The 18,598-nt window shown below is 40.2% G+C and overlaps 1 protein-coding gene across 1 annotated transcript in view; it reads left to right on the plus strand.

Moving 5' to 3' along the window:
* The window catches only part of vstm2a (V-set and transmembrane domain containing 2A), an 89,746-nt gene extending 71,755 nt beyond the window's left edge, over positions 1-17,991 (plus strand). Inside the window, exon 5 of the mRNA XM_037756915.1 lies at positions 14,938-17,991. Within this exon, the coding sequence (XP_037612843.1) occupies positions 14,938-15,014 (77 nt within the window). The 3' untranslated portion in view covers positions 15,015-17,991. The remainder of the gene's footprint in view (positions 1-14,937) is intronic.
* The last annotated feature ends 607 nt before the right edge of the window (positions 17,992-18,598 follow it).

Below are 18,598 nucleotides of genomic sequence, written 5' to 3' on the forward strand. Positions count from 1 at the left end.
ATTACGTAATTGCAGAGGTTATAATGGCCATGCATGTTTGCGGAGCCCAGTCTGAGAAGCATGCATGCAGGCCTCGTCACTGTGTCACCAACAATGAATCAAAATCGGAGACCCTGTTATTAAGCTCTGCTTGTTCCTCTCACTAACTTACATGTACACTCTGTTTAGAGGAATATCCTCCATAATAATGATAATAATAGCCATTGATAACCAAGTGAGAGTGATGCAGTCTTGTTTCCCTCAGATGAGGATTATAGAAGAAAGTCTTTTTACAGTCACCAGAGATATTGAAGAGGTCTTGTTTGGAGTGTTGCAGTTATTTCGGCTCTTAACTAATTCTAGAAGATGAGAACACATTCCACCCTTTCATGCGCCTCTTTGCAGGCCGCAAAGTTTTGAAATTGATTTTCAGACTTTACTGTTAATGTTAAGGCACTACATGGCCAGGCTCCCAGCTATATTTCAGAACCATTCATCCCCCCCGTGAGCAGCGTGTGACATCCCTCAGGCAGGCCTCCTACGGTGCTTCTTAATACTCACCTTATTACTGAGGGGATTCTTGCTGCAGGCTCCTCAGCTCTGGGACTCCCCACCTGAGCCGGCTGGCCCACATCAGTAGCATATTTCTGTGTTATTTCCCCGCATTTATGTGGTTTGAGTTTCACTGTACCTTAATTATCATCCTCCTTTGCTTTGATGTGGGTAGAATTTGAACATGGTATACTGAAAATAAGGGTTTGAAAGCAACACAATTTGTCAATTTAGAACAATTGAAATCTCGTAAAAAAGCTGCTGACTTTAAGTTATCATTGTTTTCATTGAACTTGAACAAATGGAATTCATGAGATTAACCACAGTACATCTCCATCATGGGAATGTAATACCAAGTCTGTAATTACATTCAGCGGAATTGCAAAGAATGCCAATGTTACCTTTGTCTTTCATCGAGCCCAGTGAGGTTGAAAACCTTTCAAAGATGTGTGCGGTGGAATACCTATTGAGTCGTCTCGGCGAGTGCAAACATCATCAGCCTTTGCAAGAAATGGAAAACGTGCACAACGAGCTAGTGGAGGATAGTTTAACCCTTTCATTATTGTGGAGGTCAGCCGTGTTCCCGGTGGATTTCTTTGACAAGCATGAACACATTTCACCGATTCAAAGAATCCCTTCCTTTTCAAATCAGGGATAATAATAATACGCAGCAACCAGTTTGTAAAACACTGTAATATTTATCCGGCAAAGCTATCGCTCATCAACAATTTAACGTCAAATTATTTTTGTAAGCTGAAGTAATTAACACGTCTGTAAGAAAAGAAATGTGTGCGAATGAAATGAGACTGCTGATTAGCTATACTATCTAAGGATAAGATAATATGAAAGCAATCTTAAATATGTCTATTTTTTTAATTAAAACAGCAGCAACCAAAAATGGAGTTTGTTTTGGTACAAGTTGTTGCTAGAGTAAATGATTAGAACACTAATTGATGGTGAACAGCCAACTGTTATTCAGAAATAATAATAATACGCCATTTCCAGGCTGCATTAAAGTAAAGGGATGTCATTTTCTGAACTTACCAAACTGTTCTAGCTATTCTATTATTTGATTTGACCAACTTAGTCATTATATCCACATTACTCGTGTAAATATTTTAAGAAAGCACCAATAGTCAACCCTACAATATCGTTGCAATATCGATATTGAGGTATCTGGTGAAAAATAGTGTGATATTGGATTCTCTCCATATCACCCAGCCTGACTCCACATCCACCCTACACAGACTTTCTTGCTATATAATACTATGTCAGTTGCTCTGAGCATCTAATAATGATGTGGATGGGTTTACATTGGAGTTAGTTGAAAGCCTCGGTGTGTCGATATCAGATGCACTGACCAAGTGGCAGTATTTGACGAGTAGGGAGTGAGTATTTTTTTCTGAGGAGGACGTTCTCAAACCATCAGTAAAAACCTTAATCTCAACCAAAATAGTTTGGACTAACCTGAGACAAAATAACTGAACTGAGATGTGTTGTAGCAATGAGCCATCATTTACCCATCACTTATAATACATAATTTACATGTATGTGATGTTGTGTTTTTGTATATGCATGGAGTTGAATTAATAGCTGTAAGGACGTCTTGCATGGTCAGCATCAGCATCCTCCAGTTGAGAGAGGAAAACCAGTCTTGTATGTTCATGGTATTCAACTTTTAACAGTATCAGGTCCCTATCTAGCAGCCTACTCTTCCCCATTAGGTGGCTCAGTGTGAATTTTCTCTCATAAACTCGTTGCATTATTTAATTTCTGACTATCAAACTACGTCACCGCTCCTCCTCATCTGTATATGCTAATCATTTCCTACCTACCGGTTCAGACACAAAGTGGGCCCCGCTCTGGGCTCAGATAGCCCTCCGCACCCTGAAGCGAAACATAGAAAGATATTACTTGCAACTGAATAGAGGTAAAAAAGTTGAATAATCCCCGGGGCTGCAGAGTCAGAGATTATGAAGGCAGCCAAATTATGCTGACAACTGTGTTGCGGTGAGTCCTGTGCGCGGCGTGTCTGACACTGATAAATGCCTCTCCGTGGCTGCTCAGGCAGCCTCAGCCACCTTCTCTGAGGTGTTACCGAGGGCGACGGAGTTCTATTGCTGCCCGCGCTCAGGTTTTGAGGCAGATGAGCAACAATAGGTAAATGGGGCTGAGATGAAATTAAACCTGGGAGAGTGCAGATATTTTTCCTTTTCCGCATTGCTGCATCTGTAAACAATGAGGCACTTTCCAGATGGAGGGACTGTGGCTGTGGCTGGTGGAGCGGCTGCAGCAGCATCAGGAGGAGCAGCAGCAGCGGAGTGGTTTGTTCACAGCTACTCCCCACCAGTGTGCCACATGTTGTTAGATCACAGCTCAGGCCTCCATCGGTCCTGGCAGTGTTGTTCTTTCAAAGCTCAGAGGTGACCAGAGCTGAATGCGGGGAAGGAAAAAAAAGGAGGGAAAAATGTCCCCTAAGCCAGACTTGTCCCCCCCCCAACCCTGAGGCCAGCCTGGTTCCTGCATGAAAGAAAAACTAATATGGACTCAGCTTACTGCATAAGCATTCATCCAAACAAAAAAAAAAGAAATCACTGACCTTGTTTTTAAGAAGCACCATATTTTTTTCTTCATGCTGCCTCGACTGCATATGTCTAAGGAAAGAACACCAATGAGTCATCCCTCCAGTAGGTGGTTAGGAACCGCCGGACTGCTGCTCATGGCTGCATTCATATCGCTCAAGCAGTCGCACGCAACGTCAATGTGTCATTTCAAGTACATGTGGGTCCTTCCTTCAACTCACACATTTGTCTTTTGGGGGGAAACGATGTGGGGGAAAAAGTCGGATTTTGAGATCCGCTGAAGCCTCACAATGTCTGCAACGGTGGCAGTTTGTGTCCAACAGACACACCTATAAGCCTTCACGGTTCTCCGTCATGAGTGAATTAGTGCCATTCGTAAAGGAATTGAGAGGTCCTTCACTAGGATGTGGCCTCCCTTGTTGGACGATTTACCATGAGGACCTGAAATAACTTGTATTAAAAAGCAGCCACTGCAGCGGAGTCATTTACCTTACACAGATTGTTCTGTTTTACAACATACTTTGTTTGTGTTATCTTTGCATATAGGGGGGAAGGACAGGCGTGAGATGTAAATGCATATTTATCCGTGTAAATGCAGAGCTGTTTCTGATGGATGACAAATTTGTTATCAACAGAGTGTGAAGAGGTCACAGTGCTGACGTTATGTCTGTGTATTATGTTGCAGAGATGTCTAGTGAAATGAGCATGCTAACCTTTTAGCCCCGGTCTCGTATTACCACTTGTACCTCGAGAGGCGATAGTGAGTCACTGTAATGTCCAGTCTGCCCTCAGTCCAACATGAGAGGACCAAGAAGTAGAGATGCCCCGAGGGGCTCGTCAATGATACATCCATGATCCGTGTACGCTTCGATGGTTTGTTTATTGGATTAAATCCAAAGTGGCAGAAACAAGAAAACGACTCGTATTTTCGTTTCGTCCTTTGCGCCGCCAGGAGACTACTTTGCGAGGAGGGCTGGCGGGCAGTGGCTCCGGGAGACAGACCTTCAGTTAAAAGTTAGCAACTTGCCGCATTCAGCCAGCACAAACCCCCAACACCTCGCCGGATCAGCGAACTTCCTGTTGCAGCCGTTACACAGGTCAGACCCAGCGCTCCACCAGCCGCTGTGGTGACCCCCAGTGCAGGGGTTGGTGCTGGCTGAATGCGAGTTGCTACAGATAACCATTAACTGAAGGACGGAATGTGACTATGAGTTGTTTTCTCATTTCTGCCACTTTGGATTTAATCCAATAATCAAATGTACACGGACCGTACAGCCCCGGTTAGTGGCACAAAATGGTGAAAATGGTAAACTACAGGCTGATGCCACATGTGAAGATTATAAAACAGCTGTGTTAGTTTGACTGTCTCTCAGAGTTTTAGCAGTTTGGTTGAATGTTGTGTATTCTTGCCCTGCTGTTAGTTAGTAGTTGGCTTTTTAATAACTGCTGACTGTAAATGCTGACCCCTATTTGCAATAATACTATAAAAAACTTTATTTATACAGCACCTTTCATACATAAAATGCAGCTCAAACTGCCTTACAATAAAAATAAGATACATGAATAGAAACAATAACACAGGTGTTAAAAACAGAGGTCATCAGGAGCAAAATGTACCAATAAATAAGATTTATAAAACATTAAAATACATAAAGACAATGATGTTAGAAAAGGTAAAACAAATAATTAAAAGCAGGATCATAAAAATAAGTCATGAGCTGTGTTTTAGTTGCTTGTTTTTGTTTGGAGCATGTGGTCAGATCTGAGTAAATGCACTTATTTGACCATAGTAATGTAACTAAGTATATATAGCAACAGGTACAAACCGGATGTTGACAAAAGCTCAATCATTCATAGAATCCGTGTTTTGGTTTTAGGAAGGAGACGGTGATGCTGAAACAGAGTGACGGATAGTGAAACTGGCCCTTGGTGGAGCTCCACATTAAGCTCTAATCAGCTGCTTGTTCCTCATATCAGTTATGGTTAGATGGTTTGGAAAATGGCTGCAGTAATGTCAGCTAAAACACACAGAACTGCCGCTGTGATCCTTTCATAACGTAGCGGATGGCCATTTTGGAGCTTTTTGCATTACCCACCAGACTGTGTTATCACATTTACCCTCACCCACAGTTGAACAGTCAAGCTGCAAGGTAATGACATCAAGTTATATTTAACCAGCCAGTCAGCCAAAAATCCAGTCAGGGCTTCAGACAGTCAGATATATATATATATATATATAGAGAGAGAGAGAGAGAGAGTGTATCAGTCAACAAGCCAATCAGACGGAGGCTTTTATAACAGAGCCACCGGGCAAGTAAGGAAGCGAGTCAAAGAGACAGTCAGCTAGCCAGCCAGCCAGCCGGTCCAGGGATCAGCAGGAATAGATGGGACTGGCACTAAGCCAGTTTGAGCTCCCTGTGGAGGTGCCGTGGTGATTCACCTCCCTGCCTCGCTGAACCTGACTGCCTCGCTGGCCCGGAATTGATATTCCACATCACCATCTCACCGAGCCAAAAACATTTTGGCAAAATGTAGAGTGTTGTGTTAGGTTAAGTAGGACAAAATGAAGAGTGTTCGGTGCGGGTCTATTCTATCCCAGCATGCACCGAGATAGCCTGACAGGGGTTTCTACACCAGCTCAGACATATACTCTCACTCATTACGCCTACAGGAAAGTCAGTTTACAGGCCCTCAGAATGTGGAGGAAAACACAAAAAACCCTCAGACATCGTGGAAAAAGTCACACGTCTATCAAAACCTTTTCCCACCAGAATTCCCTTTTTCCCTCCTTCTGCTGAATAACCATGTACGAATTCAGCTGTAAATTAATCCGAAATGACTTGTAAAGACACGGTGACCTTGTCAAGCAAACTATGACAGGAAGTGGGTGTAGAGGCTTTTAGCCGCAGCGACGGATAAGTGAAACAATACAACTAGTGCCCGCATTAAAAGGTAGTTTTTTTTTTTTTGTATATTCAGCTGTATTATTGGACTCTTTTTTTTGTATGTTTTTTCTTTACTCAGCTATTAAAATGCATGATAGTGTACAAAAAAACAACAAGAATTCACAAATGTTCCTCCTTTGTTGTTTTCTAATAATAGCACAGGAACACAGAAGGTACGTTTTACCTTTAGTATGCTCACTGGCAAGGTTAGTTTTGAAGTGGAAAACAGCATAATGTGTGATTTAGATGAGAATAATGGCTTTAGACAGTGCTGCTTTTTCAGTTTGTGGATGGCTTATGTGCATTTTCATTTCAGAGGATAGAACAAACATTTTTTTTGCAATAATGCATGCATATAATGCATTATATAACTATACTGTATACATAATTATGATGCATTATAATATGATTATAATGTATTACATCTATTAGAATTATAATACAATATGGGCCTCAGGCATGAAGCAATATACAAACAAATTTCCGCAGTTTTTATTTTGTTGGTACCCATTCATTTCTGGGTTTCACCAATGCTTTTTTGCTCTTCTCTTAGGTAAGAAGCATTTCACGAGTGGCCGAGAGCACTCTTACCAAGATAGGAAAAAAACATATTGTTTGTTTTCACAGTCCACCAATTGTCCAACAAAAATTTCAAGTTTGAGGAGCAACGCATGAGTATCATATAATCAAATTTGGATTGATTGGATTATTAAAAGGAATACTATTGGTCCATTGATCGCTAAAATAAAAACCCTTGGATGATATTGCATGTGAATATCTTACATACTGCTCTTTGAGGCTTTTTGATTTTCCTGTAACGCCAGTACTGTGCTCTGGACAAGTTTAAGTTTATTTAAGTTGAGTTAAGTTCTTCTTCCTTCAGCATTTTTTGGTGGCATCTCTCCAATTCTTGGGTATGTACCCAAGTATTTGCACACAGCACAACACCTGTCTTTATAAAGTGTTTAGGGGGCATTACCCTTTCTAATACCTGCCCTTATATATTGTTTGAAGGGCGTTACCTATGCTAACTCCTGTCATATATAGTATTTAGGGGAGTTACTCACGCTAATACCTGCCCTTATATAGTGTTTAAGAAAACCATTACTGATGATAATACCTGCCCTTAAATAGTGTTTAGGGGGTGTTACCTATGATAATACTTTATATAGTGTTTCGGGAGTGATTCCTATTCTAATACCTGCCCTTATATAGTATTTAGTGGGTGTATCCTATGCTAATAGTGTCTAGGGTGTTACCTATGCTAATACCTTATATAGTGTTTAGGGAGTGTTTCCTATGCTAATACCTGCCCTTCTATAGTATTTATGGGTCTTTCCTATGCTAATGCCTACTAGTGTTTAGGGTGTTACCTATGCTAATACCTTATATATTGTTTAGGGGTTGTTACCTATGCTAATATCTTATATAGTGTTTTGTGTGTTTCCTATGCTAATGCATGCCCTTATATAGTGTTTGAGGGGCGTTACCTTAACTAACACCTGTCCTGATTTAGTGTTTGAGGAGCTTTACCTATGCTAATACCTTGTATAGTGTTTGGGGGGTGGGCTATGTTTATAATGCATTATAGACATGGGCGTCATAGAAAGTGTTACCGAAATAGCATATCAAACTGTCAGGGATAGAAGGATAAAGTCTTGGACTTTTTCATCATTATTACTGGTGTTTTTACAGCCAACCATGCTCGAAAGATCGAAAATATTGAAAACTAGTAGCATTTAACCTTTGCTTTGAAGATTAAGTTAAATAAATCAGGTTATTGCATTCCATTGCACCAGCAAACAGAAAAGAGTCAACTTTGCTGTACTGGCTCTGGTATTATGGCTTCTTCAAGTTTTGTGAAATAATTGGGAAAATGTGGCCCAAAATTAACTATTACAATGCTATCATAACTGATAGGAATGATTGTCAAACTATGGAATAAGACCTTAATTCTCCTCCAACAACCTGCAATTATTGTAAGTCACATGACATTAATGCTGTCATCATGCTGTCTGCATGTCGACACATTCTTCTGAAACTGAGGAGCATGATGAAGATAAGAACGCCAGAGACACCCTGAATAGATGTGGGGTGTCTGACTGGATTTTGAAGCATCTCACCATATTAATTTGCATATTAATGAAGGCAGTGTGTTGATGCTCATTTTGACTTGATGCCTCAGCTGCAGCCACACTTCCTCCAGTTTATCCTCGTCTGATAAAATCATATCTACATGCACCTTCTTTTACTCTTTGTGTTTTCTCAGACAACCAAACTGAAAAAAATACGTTGCAAATAGCAACTAAAGCAATAGAAACCACTACAACATCAAATCAATAATGTATGAATAACAATCCCCCCGACTGTTCTGTACAAGTGTGGCTTCATCACCAGATTCAAGTGTGGGTGTAGCTCTGTTTGGAGTTAAAAATACATCTGGAGGATGTCAGGACTGACACCAAAGAAATGACCCAGCACAGCTGTGCAGCGTGGGGCGACCCGTCATGTTATACCCAGAAGGATGTAATTATGACCCGGCACCGGATTGCTACTGTATGTAGTTGTTTCTTGAGAAGAAATATATTTGTTTTTGTTTCAGGAAATTATGACTTTATATCCAGGTCCATGCAGCCTACACTATTCAAAGCTCCGCTGCTGCAGCAGGTGTCGGTCCAGCTGGTCCTCCTGGCTGCATGGAAAAAAAAAAGATATGAATTCTAAATCAATTTTAACGATGGACTTTTATTTATAAATACATTCAAGCCCTTGCCAAACAAGTTCACACAATGCTGATTCAGCCTGCCAGTGAAAGCTCGCTGTATTTCACAGTATATCGGAGTTATGGCGTGTGTGGCAACTTTCCCATGTTGGGGCACCAGAAGTAATGCGTTTAACCAGCCAGAGCTCCAGGGGAAAGGAAGGGAGGAGAGATCATAATAGCGGCCAGCGGGATTCCCTCCGACAAAATTAAAACAATTAATCACGAATAATCGCAGGGTTGTCAATAGTTAATCACATATTTGTTTTATCTGTTCAAAATGTACCTTAAAGGGAGATTGATCAAATATTTAATACTCTTATCAGCATGGGAGTGGGGAAATATGCTGTTTTATACAAATGTATGTATATATTGATTAATGGAAATCAATTAACAACACAAAACAATGACAAATATTGTCCAGAAACCCTCATAGGTACTGTATTTAGCATAACAAAATATGCTCACATTATAACATGGCAAACTGCAGCCCAACAGGCAACAACAGCTGTCAGTGTGTCAGTGTGCTGATTTGACTATGACTTGCCCCAAACTGCATGTGATTATCAAGGGACCCCTTTGAAAATGTCCCTTCCAGTTTTTCCTCACCAAAATGTAGTGTAACATTGGTACCAATGGATTCCTTAGGTTTTTTCTAGTTTCATAGAATACCATTATCTTCACTCTAGCTTTAAAACTGAGCCCAATACAACCTAAAAATCACAAGTTGCATCAATAGTGGCATTAAAACCAATTTGTGATAACACGTTATTATCACGTTAACTTTGACAGCCCTAATATAAATGCAAGAATAGTATAAATAATAATTTAATAAGAGTATTTCTTGAAATGTGCAGTATAAATGCAGTATTGCACAGTTGAATTATTGTACAGTTTGGAACTAGATGCAAATTTCTGTTCATTATTTTTTCATATTCAGATATCAACAGGCATCACACTCTTTAAGAAATATATATATAAAAAAAAATTCCTTTTATCTTCAGATATCTTGTTCAGTAAGTATGCCAGGTGATTATTGTCTCTACAGTGCCAACAGGAGCTGTGAGTAACCAAAGCAGCGGGACTTTTCATCATGTTTGCCAAGATTTGATAAAATATGAAGAAATAGGCTCAAAGCATGGAGGTGTAGACACTTGTAAGTTCAAGACTCAGACATTCAGCAAGGTTCATCCTCAGAAACTTTTCATCATCTTCAGCAGATTAGTCATGCAGTGCGGGGTAAAGCTTGACTGATGTTGCACAGGTGTTATTTTTACCTCATAATCCGATATTGAAGCCTGGCGCTTTGAAAAGCTTGTGGGTCTTGTCAGTTCATTGTTATTATGTGATTCAAGTACTGTACACGACTGCAAGTTAAACCTATACATGTACAGGAGTAATAATGGCAGTGGTAAACAACATAAACATGTCTGGATGATTTCCTACAAATTCTGATGTTTAATTGGTAGATGTTTCTTATGAAAGACAGCATTTCTACCCTGCTACATGGAGATATGTGACCTCGTGCTTGTGCCTCGAAATAGTACAAGATGTTCAGGTTAGCTTGGCAACCGCTTCGGGTCTCACACAGGGTTGGAAATTAAAAAATTGTGTCCACCTGCCACTGTGGCTGATGGATTCTAAAATCTACCAGCCACTCAATAGATTTCCCTTGTATTTTTGGCTTGTGAGTGAAGCAAATCTAACAGCTTATTTTACCAGCAACCCAAAAATCAAAGAATAAAGACATTTCCCTCACAAATTAGTGGTATTTACTTTTTTACTTCATAAAGGGACATATAATATTTTATACTTCTGGTGTATATAACCCAATCTATCTTATTTCCATATATTTATTTTGTACAGTTGTCTTTGATAACACCTTATTTTGAAAAATGGACGTAGTCACACATGTTTACTTCAGCTAACTTCGCTAAGTCCGTCTCTATCTCTCCCATCAGCTCCGTTCTCTTTATACATTCATGGTCAGCTCCATCGGGGCCGTTTCAATTCATTTAACATAAATGTCAGTATATGGCTGCTCTAGAGGCTTCACCGCACGTTACCGCAGTACGGCAACGTTCCCTGTCTATGACAGAGTTAGCATGCAGCTTTAGCCATTTTGTCTAACTCTGCTGTGTTTCCATACTTTACTCTATGTGTGGTGATTACCACTTTGGATTTAAAATGTGAGGGTGCAGGTCATATCCACGCCGACCCTCCACTGTCTTCTACTTTCTCATTTTGGCCCGCTGAGGCCGGCTGCGGTTTGTTTTGGTTGACGGATACGGAACGGATATGACGTCACGTTACTCAGAGTACAACAATAAAAGCGGTAACTTCCTTCTACCTCCACATAGACTCAAATGAAGCAAATATATTGATTCTGGCATTAAATAATCTATTTAAAAATAAAAATAAATTAAAAATTGCAATACATAAGTGAATTTCTTTTCACATCCCTAGTTTATTTTTGCATTTCTACCCAACTACATGGAGATTTGTGACCTCATGTGTGTGCCTCAAAATGGTAGAAGATGTTCAGGTCAGCTTGGCAACTGCTTAGGGTCTCACATGGGGTTGGACATTAACGTTTTTGTCCAGCTGCCACTGTGGCTGATGGGTTCTAGAATCTACCAGCCACTCGATAGATTTCTTTTTTGGCTGGTGAGTGAAGCAAATGTAGCGGCATATTTTACCAGCGTTTGGCTGGTGGCTGGTGCTAATTTCCAACCCCGGTCTCACACTTCCCTAATGGCCCCCATGAAAAAAACCTGCCTGGTGTATCCAAAAAAAGAAGGAATTGGACACATCCATCCCGAGATAATTAAGAGATTTTCAGTTTTTTAAAATTTAATTATACATCCTTAACATGGTTACTGAGTAGATGATTGTAAAATGCGTGTGTATTAGTGAATCGGTGCATGTTTTTCCATGTACAGCCTCTCTGCGTCTGTGTCTTGCTCTGTCTCGTAGCTTGAGGCTGATTAATTATTCTCTGTGTGAAGGATGTTTTGGCCCAGAGTGATTGCTGCTCCTCTGTGGCGCGCCTGTTCTCTAGATCACCTCAAGCCAAATGAGATGTGGGTGGGTTGGAAGAAAGGGTCAAAGCCCTCCATCTCTGCCCCCCCCTGCCATTCCTCCCTTCATCCCCCAATCCCCAGCAGCCCAGACAATCCAGAGCTGGGCCGCAAGGTACAAAGTGTCCCCCTGGACGATTTCCTTCTTAGAACCATCGCCCGGTCTGACACAGGAGTCTAGTCAATGTCAATATGATTTAGTGAATATTTCATTTCCTATTTTCCCAAGCCCTGCCTTGTTTCACAGGATTACAACCTCACACATCTCTTGTTTCCACCTCCTGTCAAGCTTCTCTTTCTTTCTCTGTTTATGCAGATGGAAATGAACTTTTTTTTTTTTTGTCCACAGAATTCTGCAGCATTGTATACTTGTCATCGGGTTTACTTTGCTCTCATCAGTTCAGGTTCAATGTCCCCGAGATGCAGGCGGATCAAAGAGGAGGCTGAGGAGGCTGTGTTCTAGTTTGCAGTTGTTAGTCATGTCAGATGCTCGGTAAACAGTCAGAGCTGCCTGCAGTGGTGATAGCAGTTTGTCAGGGCCAAGGCAACAGTAGCTGCCCATGGAAATCCTTTTCAGAAAACACTTCAAAGGCTGTTTACAGTGAGGGCGGGGGGGGTGTTACATTTGTAGTTGTCTGTGATTGTTTGGTAAAGGTAGTGGAATTTATGTAAGAGCACTAAGTTGAAGTCCACACATCACAAGCCGGTTTCAAACCTTGACAGGTTTGTATGGTTGATGTGACAGGTTCTTTTAATTCCATTTCTGCAATAGAGTGCTATAGGAATGAGTCCTAAAACCCTGAAATGAGTTTTACCTCCTGTTCCCTTGTCAGGGAATCAGTGGGTTATTTGAACAGGTTTTTAATTAGATGCCTGAAATGAGGTCTGTGGTTAACACAAACTGAAGAGATTTTAACGTTTGGTTCTACAAAATAAAATACGTCAGTAAATATCCCACTCGTGAATTTTGAAGCTTTTATGTGTCTTAAAAAAGGCGATTGCTAACAAGTGGCTAAATGAGACTATTAAACGTCATCACGCCAACTCGTCCTCCTTTACAGCATCGTTACTGCTCTCATGCGACCTTGGTATAGTTCGCTTACAGCCTAACGTTAGCTTTTTGCTTCTGGCGATTGTATTCAAGTTTAAAATATCATAGTGCTTTTCATTTGTGGAGATTATCTTGCCGAACGAAACGTGTAAATATCATAAACGTTTGTTTGCCAGAGAGCTTATTTTCTGCAATAATCCAAAACCCAATGGAATAATCCTATTGGCTTTCTGTCAAAGGAACCCAGGGTGATGCTAACTTCCTGGTTGGCCTACAAAAATACGTCATCCCTGGAGCACTCTATTACATTGAGTAGCATCGGTATGTGTTTGAGAAGACGAATATGTAAATCAAGGCATGACCATCTCCACAGTGAGATTCAAGCTCTTGCACCACTTTTGTTACAAATAAAAGAAAAACTCATGTTGTGACAGTAAAAAAAGAAAAGTCATCGGGATGAAAATGTAATGGTCCAATAATGTTGGCAGAAAAACAATGTGGTGACTCACACCAAGAATTAAGATGTATTTTTGCTACGAACGTGTGTGAATCCTCGCTCTACAGCCGAGCAGTGTTCTCAGGCTTTTACAGGTGACTGCAGCCTCATGGACCGAACTTAATGAAACCATATGGTGGAACATTTGGAATGCAGAAGAGGGTGAAACTCAAGCAGGCAACCACATGTTAGATAACACAAAAAAAAAAACGTGGGACACATTTTGTACTAATGCCTGATATGATGAGGATTTTATAATGTGAGGTGGAACAGCCTGGTCTCCTACGAATTATGTTCCCATAGAACAAAACTGCATTGTCAATTTTCTTCCAGGTTACGTTTGTTTTTGACATACATCATAAATAAAGTCAAAGTCTGCATAGGGAGGAAGCTGGGGTGGGTGGATGGGTCAAACAGGATACTGGTGTTCGTGTCCCGTATGAGGCCAAAAGTAATATACTTATTTTAACCCAAACCCTGATCTTTTACTAAACCTAACCCGAGTAGTTTTGTTGTGAAAGAACTGATGTCCTCATTTATCTTGAGAGGACAGCCAGACAAAAGGTTGGGTAGTAGATGGGTTTGCAGCATGTGAATGATTGCATGGCTAGGGCTGGGTATCGGTATCTTTAAGCGTCATTTGTCTTTGTCATTTTCTCAAAACTGTTACAAATCAGATTGGTTAAGTTTAATCAGAAAAATGACTTGGTCTTCCGTGGTCATGATTAAAAGAAAGTTGAAAGTTTGATGTTTTGCTTAAAGAACTGATGCCCTCGTTTGTGCAGAGGGTTAAGGTGGGGGATACGTACAGCATGTGAAAGGCCCTACGCTAAATTTTGGACGTGTCAGGGACAGTGTGTCAGTTTCTGCTCGTTACATGCATAGTGTCTTTTCAAAATAAACTTCCAACGGAGGTTTACTTAGTTTTTTAGGTTTTCTTACGCAACAAAACTACTTGGTTAGGTTTAGGAAAAGATTGTGGGTTAAAATATGTACGTATGTTACGTTTGTCACAACTTGCGTTACTTAAGTATGTAAGTTACATAACAAAAATAATGTGAAATTATTCAAGGTTGACATGGTTTCACTTCTGGGTGAAAGTGTTTGTTTAATTCATCTATCTACCCCAACCTCCCCCCCATGCGGACCTTCTTGCTCTTTATTCTACGTCAGTTGCTCTGACATCAAATAATGACTTGGATGGGTTTACATTGGTTTTATACTGTATGCATTGTTTCCAGCGTGTTAGTTGTGGGGCTGTCTGACATTCTCAGGTATCTCTTGAAAAAAGATTAAAAATGAATGGTGTGTGCTAACATCTGACTACATGGACATATCGCCTACCCCCCTATATATAATTTCATTTAAAAAATATATTTCTCTCTTACAGAGTTGCATTGGTGTATTTATTCACCAAATAGATGTCATAAAATGCAATGTTAATTGTACATACTTTAATCCTTTGTTTCTTCTCTTCTCTTCTCTTCTCAGGTACAAGAATATCATCCAACTGTGGACTGGCGGTCCTCCTCCTGGCGTGTGGTTTGGTGAGGGATGCCTTGTTATAATTTGAAGAACTGACATGGTTTGCGCCCTGATCCTGCTCTCTATCTTCGTTTGCTCTCAAAGTGAACGAGAAAATCCCCCCCACCCCACACCCCCTTCCCCCACCATGCGGACAGCACAGTTGGCCCTCATTTCCCCGCCACTACTGCTCTTGCACCCAGCACATTGTTATTAGCCACTGTAAACACCAGTCACCTTTAAAAGCGGTTGGATTACCTTTTGTACAGACGTCAACTCGACACCATCCGAGGTGCAACGCTCTGCTGTGAAAAAACGGACTCTGTATCTTGTTGGATAACTCTCATGGAGGAATGACTTTCCTATGGTTTCGCTGTTCCAGTTCATGTGTTTATTGCTCAAAAGTGAACAAGAAAAAAGGAGAATCTATATTTGTGTAATATATATATATGATTCTTGATATATATCTGTTTTATTTGAAACACCTAGACTTACTGTATGTGCTGTATAGATAGCTGAAACTCACCATATTGGCCATGGAACTTCATTGTGAATAGGCCCTCTCAAAGAAATAAAAGGAATTCAAGTACATGCTAATTTAGACTGTTAACATGAACCATAGGGTTAAATGGGTTCAATTTCTCATTTTTCTTCAGCTGTATTGGCCATCTAAATGATCTAATGTGCATAATTTTACATCTTGTTAGTGGTACATATACAGGTGTGCATGCTTATCGGTCTGACGGCTTAAAAGAGGGGAACATAAGTTATTTGAGCTACATAATTCAACAATTGGAGTTCAGTGTTACAGTATGTTGAATTTAGCTTTATTTTAATGTGCTAGCTTTGGTGTTGAAAAAAAATAATAATTGTCCCTTGTCATTTTAATTTGTATTGCATCCTCAGTAGGAATAAAAAAGGATGTCACAATTTATGCGTCATTGAAAATCCTGATATGTGACCATTGGATGATTAATTTTAATTGACCTGCACCATTTTCAAAATGGCATGCTTCAGTCGCTGTGCACCCCCCTGGTATGTCTCATTATTACAGAGGACGGATGAGCATTTTGCCACTTTGGATCACGAGTATTGCTTCTTTTTATTATTTTGATGGCGGCAAACAAACACACACATTTTCAGATAGACATTTGAGTGGCTGGATGAGATGAGATGGTGCAACACAGAGAGTAGCGCATCATCAGCATTGTATATGACCCATCTTCGGAAGAAATAGTTTTGTTGGAATCTTCTCTCTTATATCTTACAGTAATATATTTTTAGCTTTATTTTCAGACGATATATCATAAAGATTTTTATCCACGCGGAGCATTTATAAGCAAAACGCTTTGACAATCTGACACGAACAAAGGTGTATTTTGGTTTCATAGTGCAACAACAGATACAGTAAAATAAATGGGATTCTTTTGTTGTTAACTTTTGAGCTGAAAAGGAACTTGAGCACTGTCCATCAGAAATGCACATGTTCCAATTCAATCTGAAATATTTATGAATAATAGTGATTTGTGTCTCAAGGATCATACTGTAAGTGAATGTTATCCACCATGAGTATCCCTGCAATGAGATTTTGTTTTGGTAGACACTGATCCCAAAGCACATGCTATTTTTTACACTAACATGACGCATGATTATGTAGTTTCTCATGTGGTGTATGGTATAAGCTAACATTCATACACAACATACACATGTAATTGCCAACGTTTACTGTGCTATGTGTTTCCAAAAAGCAAAACTCACCTCCCCTTCACGCTTTTATTCCGCTTTGCAGACAAAGCAAAAAATCCTCCCCTTCCCTGTATAGTTATAGTACTGCATTCCCAAAGAACTGTGGAGGGAAACTTGTTGATTCAGCACCGAGGCTGAAAGGCTGGCGGTGCTTTGTCATGCTTCGGGATCAGACCCGAGACATCTACTGATCAGCAGCTTCCAGCCTGGGCACGAGATGTGTGGGCGATAGAGGGCAACCCTGTCCAATCCCTCAAGTTCCAAATAGCTCCAGGGTGCATTTGGACAGTTAATCTAGCATCACTGTCATATAGTATATGCCACTCTGCTGTGACTGGAAATCGATTTTTTGAAACGTTATGTAATATGATTCAGAACGTTTAGTTTGCAGAAAAAAAATACAGTTTATTTTGAATGGTAGAATGGGATTTGGATGCTGATTCTATTGGAAATGTGTTCTTTGGAGCACTTCGGAAAGTGTGCACAGTTTGAGTGGACAGTTTGTCCAACCCTCATGTAAAAAGTTACAGATCTGTACAACTTGTAAATGAAATAATCAGCATGTTAACATGTTTTTTTTTGTTGTTTTTTTAATCCATTTAAAAAGGCAGAGGCCAGTGATGTTCTGTACTTGTGACAATGGTGTCATGTACTCATATTCAAGTGTTAACAAGTCCAACGTGGGTTTTCATCTCTTCAAAATGAACTTGGATAAAATGTATATGTAAAAAAAAAATATATCTATATATTAGAAGCATCTCCTTTATAAAGCTTTCATCCTAATCTAGGGGACTCGCTCCACTGTGGGGTCCTTGCAACATACTGAATAACAAAGAAGGAGAGATTGGAACAAAGATTGATTTGATATTGTGATTGGATTGATGAAAAAATTACCATGAGTTTGGGTCGTGATGGAGGCTGAATTGCTTACAAGCAAAACAGGGTCTCTATTACCAAAGAGGAGAACAGTCCACAATGACGGCAAGAGCAGCAGTTCCTTCATCCGGGACGCTATTTCAGAACCACAGCCATCCTTCTGTTCTGTTTTATATGCCACGCTACTCATCCACTCTAGATGTATTTGTTTCTTCTAATGTATTTCATTTCAATGCGGTCCTGTCTGTTTGTTGAGCTGTCAAAAATTCTGATGAATTATAGTTCTCTTTTCTTTGGTATTGTGTGAGGCTTCTGTACTGGAACATTGCAACAGTTTGTATTATAATGACGATATCAGAATAATATTTAAATAAACCATTTTCACAGATGAAATTCAAACACTGAGGGATTCCATCTGTCTGGTTGGTAACACACTGAGCTTCATATAGCGAGCGAACGGGGGAGAGTGCTGACTACGGCAAAAAGTGGCCCAGTTTCCAACTCGGAGGAGAGTTTTCTCTTTTGTGTGAGCTTAATAATTTTTTCATTTGATAGTACGGCTAAATGCTACTCACAATCAGTCCGCCCTTCATTTACGCAGCTGATAGAGAAATGGACAAAATATGAGAATTACCGCCTTGCGGTTGTACGCCTCTGCCGACCAGTCAAGTTCCAGTTTACATCCATGTCTGTCCAAAATGTCATCACTTCATTTTATCTTATTAGACATTTGTGTAAAATTTGCATAATTAGCATATTCATTCCTGAGTTATGGCCAAAAATGTGTTTTGTGAGGTCACAGTGACGTTGACTACCAAAATCTAATCGGTTCAGTGGAAGATTTTTGCCAAATTTGAAGAAATTCCCTCTGGGCGTTCTTGAGATATCACATTCCCAAGAATGGGACGGACGGACAGACGCATGGACGGATGAATGGACGGATGCATCGATGGACGGACAATCCGAAAACATAATGCCTCAGGCCACGACTGTCACTGCGGGGAGG

This window comes from Sebastes umbrosus, chromosome 21, assembly GCF_015220745.1.
Source record: "Sebastes umbrosus isolate fSebUmb1 chromosome 21, fSebUmb1.pri, whole genome shotgun sequence".
Taxonomy (NCBI): domain Eukaryota; kingdom Metazoa; phylum Chordata; class Actinopteri; order Perciformes; family Sebastidae; genus Sebastes; species Sebastes umbrosus.